The 8,067-nt window shown below is 46.1% G+C and overlaps 1 protein-coding gene across 4 annotated transcripts in view; it reads left to right on the top strand.

The window, feature by feature from the left end:
- Fam118b (family with sequence similarity 118 member B) overlaps positions 1-8,067 on the top strand; it is a 58,279-nt gene that overhangs the window by 48,321 nt on the left and 1,891 nt on the right. For all 4 annotated transcript variants that reach the window (XM_004641401.1, XM_023701503.1, XM_023701502.1 and 1 more), the window contains 3 exons: positions 544-771; positions 4,276-4,404; positions 6,324-6,609. In XM_004641401.1, the coding sequence (XP_004641458.1) occupies positions 544-771; positions 4,276-4,404; positions 6,324-6,609 (643 nt within the window). The remainder of the gene's footprint in view (positions 1-543; positions 772-4,275; positions 4,405-6,323; positions 6,610-8,067) is intronic.

The following is an 8,067-nucleotide window of genomic DNA, read 5'->3' on the forward strand; positions in this document are numbered from 1 at the left end:
TCCCTTGTAGGAATCTGTTGGTCTCTTGGTGGCCCTTGGGAGAAAACGGCAAGAGGATTTAGAAAACAAATGGTGGGCCATGGCTGGTTGGCAGATCCCTGGAAATTTATACCTTTGCACAGCTGCAAGAAACCAGGTTGCCTAGTAACTAATAGCTTTTCTCAAGATTGAGGTAGCTTGACAGCTTTAGGCCACAAGGGCTCATCATGCCCTCCGACACAGGATCGATTTCCAACTTTAGCTGCTCCCAACAGTCACTGAGTTGCCCAGGCTGGGTTTACACTTAAAAGTCCTCCTGCTTCAGCCTCCCAGAGTGCTTGGATTACAGGTGTGCACCACCATTCAAAAATTTGTTACTACTGCTTTTAAAACAAATAACCTAGAGGCCAGAGAGATAGCTCAGTAGAATAAGCGCTGCCTGGCAAGTGCAAGGGCCTGAGTTCAATCCCCGGTTCTGCCAAAATAAAAAATAAAGCAAAAAAAAAATAATAATAACCTACCAAAACAAGATGGATTGATTGTCCTCTTTCAAATCATTTCCAGCGAACTAGTAATGTCCGGTCCACATTTTTCAAAGACTGCTTATATGAAGTATTTGATGACCTGGAGTCAAAGATGGAAGATTCTGGAAAGCAGCTGCTGCAGTCAGTTCTTCATCTGATGGAAAATGGAGCCCTAGTTTTAACAACAAATTTTGACAATCTCCTGGAACTGTATGCAGCAGACCAGGGAAAGCAGCTTGAATCCCTTGACCTTACTGATGAGAAAAAGGTAAAGCATAAAGCATTAATCTGTTACGCAAGCTAGTAGAGTGTGTCTGAATCAGAAAAACTTTTCTGCTTGGTATTATTTATGTTATGCAGGAAAGGAAGCATTTCCTCCTTTATACTTTCAGGATTTATTTTTTTGTTCTGTTCTTCTCTTTTTTTTTTTTTTTTTCTTTTCTTTTCGGTACTCACTATCAAACTCAGGCTCTTTTACTTGCCAGGCAGGCAGGCACTTGGGCTACTGAGCTACATCTCTGACCCTATTTGTTTGCTTTTGTGATAGAATCAATATACATTAAATGCACAGATTTTGACATGTTCACTTGTGGTTTTGAGACTTTAGCCCAGTTTGTTTATTTGTTTTTTATGTATTTGGTACAGGGTCGATCTCACTATGTAGCTCACAGCTTGGACTCATAGTGATCCTCCTGTCTCCGCCTCCCCAACTCTGGGATTACAGGCATGCCCCACCACACCCAATCTTGGGTGGCCGGATCAGCCCACTCCAGGGCTGGGACCCGGCGCAGCCTGTGGTGCCCAGGATTGAACTCCGGTCTGTGCGCTTGCCTAAGCAGGTGCTTAGTCTACTGAGCTATCTAGCCAGCCCCTTCAGCCCAATTTTAAAAGACTAGAAGAAGTCATTTGAACTGTTAAGATTTTTTTAGCATGTGACAGTATCAAATAGTAAAATGTTTGTTTAGCATTCTCTCCAGGGAGCACATTGGTGTTTTTTGGGGAAATGTATGAAGACTACTTTTTAATGATTGGAAAAGCAAGTTCCAGACCAAGTGGTTGAAGTTAACATTCAGCACTTCTGAAAAATCTAACCGATATTAAATCTAAATCTGTCATACTACTGAGTTCAAGTGTTGGTACTTGTCGGCAGTAATAAGATGAGATCATAAAATCTCATCTGGCCCTATGGTTTTTATAATTTTCTTTTTACATTTTGCTTTCCTCGTGAATTTGCCTTTGTGTCAGTTTAGAACCCAGCTAAATAGTCTAATCTAAATAGAGAAGTCACTGATCCATTGGTATCCATTGCCACAGTCTGCCTTCGCCAGAATAGTAACTGTAGTACTACCCTTGTGGTTTTGTTGACCAAGAAGCCAGCTTTCAAAGAGAAGCTTAGAGCGGGTGGTGTCATGTGACCGTAATCCTAGCCCTGGGAGGTGGATGCAAGAGGATCACTCGGTGAGTTCGAGGCCAGCCTGCGCCACACAGTAAGATCCTGTCTCAAAACAAAACAAATGAAGGAGGATCATTGTGAGTTCGAGATCAGCCTGGGCTACAAAGTGAGTCCAAGGCCAGCCTGAACTGCATAGCAAGACCCTATCTCAAAAAGAAAAAAAAAAAAAAGGGAATTGATTTTAGAAAAATGGTGCTATCAAAATTGGAATTCTTAGGGACTGGTCAAATAGCTCAGAGGATTAAAGCACCTGCAAGCGGGTGCAGGGGCCAGGGATTCAATCTCAGTGCCCCAGGCACTGAGAAGGGGCAGTTGAGACTGGGCATGGTAGTGCACGCCTATAATCCCAGCTCTTGGGAGGCTGTAAACAGGCGAATCACTACAAGTCCAATCTTGTAGTGAGACCCTGAACACCCTGTAGACCTTTCCCTAAAAAAAAAAAAATTGGATTTCTTAGGGCTAAGAAGATGGCTCAGTGAGTAAGCACCTGCCTAGAAAATGCAAAGTAGGAGCCGGGGAGATGGCTCAGTAGAACAAGCGCTTGCCTGACAAGGTCCTGAGTTCAATCCCCGGTTCTGCAAAAAAGAAAAAAAAAAAAAAAAGAATTTCTTGGGCCAGGATTTAGCTCAATGGTATGGTACCTGCCTGGCAAGTGTGAGGTCCTGAGTTCGATTCCAGGTACAACAAAAACACTGGCTTTCTCTGGCTGCAGTGTTTTCTACCCTTCCCCCTCAGGTTACATACAGCCAGGCTCCTTTCCCTGTAAGTCTCAGTGTAAGAGTCCCCTTCCCTGGGAAACCATTCTCAGAGAAACCATTTTCACGTGCATGTTTGCCTTTCCTTCATCTGTCAGATAGTACTCGATCCTTAGCAGGGCGTCAGTAATACTTCTCAGTAAGTAATTGTGTGAAATTCAGAAACAGTGGCAGAAAATTTCCATGCCCTTTCTCATCCAGCCTTCAGAGATCATGGCCAGTTATCCGTGAGCGTCAGAAACATGAGGGCCTGTTCAGAACTGAAGAGGCCTGTAAATCTCGGGGTTTCCCTTCTCGTTCCTCCACGTCTGCAGCCTCCACGTCTGCCTTATGTCTTAGCCCACACCAGGGGGATCCTAGAAGCATGATGTTTTAGTTACAGCCCCATGAATGCGCGCCGTCCCCTGTGATCACAAGCTGGGTCAGGCCTGCTTAGTATTTAGATGAAGGGCTGCCGAGATAGCTCAGCAGACTAAGCGCCTGCTTAGGCAAGCACAGGGACTCGGGTTCAATCCCTGACACCACATGCCATGCCAGCCCCGCCTCCAGGTGGGCAGAGCCCCACGGCGATGAGGTATGTTGGCACACACCTGTGATCCCAGCACTGGGGAGGCTGAAAACAAGAGGATCACTATGAGTCTGAGCTGCGTGGTGGGACCCTGTACCAAATACTGTACTTAGATGAGGAAAATCTAACGGCTAAAGCCCTTGACTGGTAGTCAGAATGAGGCCTAGAGATGCTCAAATTGTAAATCTCTGTACCTGTTGACTTTTTTTCTAATCCATACCCTGTTTCTCCCAAGCAGTAGAAGAGTAACGAATTCTTGGGGAAATGGAGCCATGCCATCCAAGGTGGCTGCTGTAACCACTGTCATCTGAGTGGTGTGTCTGCACCGCAGCCTTTTAGGTTCCTCGGGGGTAACTGATGTGATTCTTGTACCATTTTTCTGTTGCCCTGTAAGGAACCCCCAAGACAGGGCTGCAGTCATCTGCTGGTGAGCCTAGGACTCCCTGGAATATAAGGCGGCCTTTCTGTTACTGTATGCAAATACAGCAACAGGCTGAGCTGTGCGTTTATGCCAGGAGCTTCTTCCTGTGGCAGCTGGGTTCAAAAGAGTAAAACAGGACTCACGTGACACTCGCAAGCTTTTGGCGGTGGTGTTTGCTCGTGCCACGCTGGCAAAGCTGCCTGGCCCCCCGAGTGTCCCGATGGCCCTGGTCTAGGGAGGCATGATTTCCTAGCACCGTCACTGAGGCAGTTGTCATAGCCCTCAGGTTTGTTACCAGTGGAAGAGGCCACTGTGGTTTCTGCAAATGATGGAAAATTCTGATTTGTAATTGTTATTTTCAAAGAGAAATCACCAGTCTTGCTGCCATCATTCCTGACAGCCATACCTGAAATAGAAACAAAAGCCGCATCCGGTTTTGCATCCATGTGCTGTGGTATCACAAAGCTGGAGAGTTATGTCAGAAGTCTGGTCCTCAAAATAGCCTCTTGCCCATTGTGACCCTTGAGCAGGTGCTCAGCCTGCCAGCCCGGTCAAGCTGTGTGTGTGTCATGCAGGTCCTGGAGTGGGCTCAGGAGAAGCGGAAGCTGAGCGTGCTACATATCCATGGGGTCTACACCAACCCTAGTGGCATTGTCCTTCATCCAGCTGGATATCAGAATGTGCTCAGGAACACCGAAGTTATGGTGAGTGGTGCTGATCTGGCTGCATTTGGGAACTCCTTCCTGGAAGCCTCACTTTTGTCTTTTTTAGACAGGGTCTCGCTCTGCAGCTCAGGCTGGCCTTGAGCTCACTTTGTAGCCCAGGCTGGTGTAGAACTCGCAGTGATCCTTCCACCTCAGCCTCTGGAGTGCTGGTGATGACAGGCATGCGCTGCTGCACCTGGCCTGGAGCATACTTTTTAAAAATCTTTTATTTGTTTATTTATGTATTTGGTACAGGGTCTCCCTATGCAGTTGAGACTCGAAGTGATCCTTCTGTCTCAGCCTGCCCAGTGGTGGGATTACAGGCATGCGCCACCACACCCAGTTTCAGTGGCCAGCTCAGCATGTACTGGGACTGACCCCAGGCCCTTGTGATTGCCAGGCGCTTAAAACCAAAACCATTGAGCTGTCTTCCCAGCCCTGGAGCGTACATTTTAAAAGAGAACTATGGGCCAGCAAAATAGCTCAGCAGACTAAGTGTCTACTTAGGTAAACTCTGGGACTGGCTGGTTCGATCCCTGAGACCACATGCCACTCCAGCCCTGCCCCCCAGCAAGGTGTGCTGAGCTGGCTGACTGAGTCCTGGAGTAGTGGCACGCACCTATAGTCCCAGCACTGGGGAGGCTGAAAACAGGAGGATCACTACAAGTCCAGGCTGCATAGTGGGGCCCTGTACCAAATACATAAATAAAAAAGAATTTTATAGGTGTCAGAGGCTTTAGATTGAATTAAGTACACTTATTTACACATGCTGCTAATGATGTGGGTGATATAATTAAGGGATTTTTTTTCTTTGTTGATCTTTCGAGGTACAAGGATTACAAATATTCTAGCAGGGTGTGGTGGTGCACATGTATAATACCAACACTTAGGAGGTCAATGCAGAAGGATTGCTGAGAATTGTAGGCCAACCTTGGTAATAAATTGAAAGCCAGCTTAAACTACATAGTGAGACTCTGTGTCAATAAACAATAAGTAAAAGTTATTCACCTGTACATATTTAAACCAGAAGCACTTCCTGACCAGTGATACGTGGAAGAAGTCACTGGCATTCAGCGCCACCCAGTTCAGCTCTGGTGCATGAGATTTTGTCAAGATTGTGCCACATAGGCTGGGCATGGTGGCTAAAGCCTATAATCGCAGCATTCAGGAGACTGAGGTAGGAGGATTGTTGCAAGTTCAAGACCAGCCTGGGCTACAAAATGAGCTCAAGCCCAGCCTGAACTGCATAGTGAGACCCTGTCTCAAAAAGACCAAAAAAAAAAAAGGTTGTGTCACATAGAAAATATCATGTTTACAAGGTATGACCAAAGGAAGACCAAGAAATCTGATATTTTCTACAGCATAAGACTTACTCTTCCCAACACCTGCTTATTCGTTCCCTGACAGTGAAGGTTCCCCACAACAAAATAATCTCTATTATTTTTAGATTTGTGTGTATGCAGTTATGTATGTACACAGCCTTTACACAGATAGATGTGGATATTCTAAGTAATCAGACTTTTTTGAGCAGATCTTGTGGTGGGACTGTCTTCTCTCATGATCTGTGGTTCAGTTTGTAAGGCAAAGAGCAAAAGGGACCAGAAAAGGAAGATGATGTTGAAGACCCGTACTCGCTGCCTGACGGTCTCCAGGCACACAGTGCCGGTCCTAGGAACTGATGACAGCGGCTGCAGAAGAACACATGAAAAGTAGCTGTATTTTATCTGGGGAGAGAGTAATAGGCAGGGCAGCCGCCGCGGAAGCATCAGGCCACACGGAGCATGTCTCCCTCTGCAACCTGGGTTAATCGGCCTTCCCAGTCTGCTAAATGTGGCAGTTACAGCTGTTGACTTTTTTGTCTTAGGCATGTCTGTGTCTGTCCTTCAGTGTCGTGAATATGCTGTTTCTTTTCCTTCAAGAGAGAGATTCAGAAGCTCTATGAAAACAAGTCCTTTCTCTTCCTGGGCTGTGGCTGGACTGTGGATGACACCACTTTCCAGGCGCTCTTCCTGGAGGCTGTCAAGCATAAGTCCGACTTAGAACATTTCATGCTGGTTCGGAGAGGAGATGTAGATGAATTCAAAAAGCTTCGAGAAAACATGCTGGACAAGGGGATTAAGGTTATCTCCTATGGAAGTGACTATGCTGATCTTCCAGAATATTTCAAGCGACTGACCTGTGAGATCTCCACAAGGGGTAAATTAGGTGAGATGTGTTTGGTGACAAAGGGAGGGGGCAGCAGAGAGTCCCAGTGCTGTGTGTGTTTGTGATGGGTAAAATCCTTGCTAGGATGAGGGATGTAGTGTCTGGCTGGGAGGTTGCGAAGGGGAGTCACAGGCTGCCAGTATATTTAATCTTGGCTACGACTTTGATGGGAGAAATGTTTTCATGGACTATTTAGTGGCGATGTAAAGTCAGTACCACTTTTATGAAGACACGTGTAAAATATGTATCTAAAAAGCTTTGACTCCGCAATACAAGTTATCGTAGAATAAATTCCTCTTAAAGAAATTGTTGAATCAGACATGATAGTGCACACGTGTAACCCCCAGACTCAGAGGGCTAAGACGGGGATTGCATGAGTCCAGGGCAGCTGGGTTGCATACAGAGACGCAGACTTAGCACCTAAGATGACGTGGTCGTTAGGAGTGGTATCGGAATAACTCTTCCTGTGGCAATGGATTGATTTAAGGAACTTTTGTTCCCCGTGGAGTTTTCTGAGGCACGTGTACTAAACCATATAGTGTTGGAAGTAATTTTTACTATGCAAAAAGTACAGCACTGTACACAGCCCAGTGCCAGGCACATGAAAACAACAGAAAAATACTACTTAATACTTACCAGTAATATTTAGAGATTCAAATGAAATAGTAATTTCTGACTGGGGAGATTGCTCAGCAGCTTAAGTGCCTGCCTGGTTAAGTGCAAGTCCTAAGTTCAATCCCCAGTAACAAAAAAGGAAAGAAAATGAGATAGTACTTTCACTTAAAAGTGTTCTCTGAGTTTCACATTATTCCTCTGATGACAACTGAAAGCCCTAAGTTTTAAAAGTGTACGTGCCTTACTCTTAGCTTCAAGGAGAGCCACTCTAGTAGGGAGTATACTTAGCTGTGAGCAGAATCTGAGCCATTCCACACATAGGATTCTTGTTGCTAAGATTAAATACAGGAGGGCCGGGGAGATGGCTGTCAGAACAGGCACTTGCCTGGCAAGCACAAGGGCCTGAGTTCAATTCCCGGTTCCGCAAAAAAAATAAATACAGCCAGGCATGGTGGCGCACTCCTGTAATCCCCGTACTGGGAGACTGAGGCGAGAGCATCAGAAAAAATCAGTACCGTGATGCATGCCTGTAATCTCAGCAGTCTGGCTGAGTTGGGAGGATCAATTTGAGTTCACCAGCCTGGGCTACAAAGTGAGTTCAAGGCCAGCCTGAACTGTATAGTGAGCCTGTCTCAAAAAGACCAAAAAGAAAGGGCAAGCCAGGTAGCTCAGCAGATTAAAGCTCCTGCTTAGGCATCACAGGGACTGGGTTCCATCTGCTGTGTGCTGTGCCGGCCCCGCCCCTGGGGCACGCCAAGATGCCAGTTGAGACTGGGTGTGATGGCGCACACCTGTAATCCCAGCACTTGGCAAGCTGGAAACAGGAGGATCACTATGAGTCCA

This window comes from Octodon degus, unplaced genomic scaffold (genome assembly GCF_000260255.1).
Source record: "Octodon degus isolate 3935 unplaced genomic scaffold, OctDeg1.0 scaffold00136, whole genome shotgun sequence".
NCBI lineage: Eukaryota > Metazoa > Chordata > Mammalia > Rodentia > Octodontidae > Octodon > Octodon degus.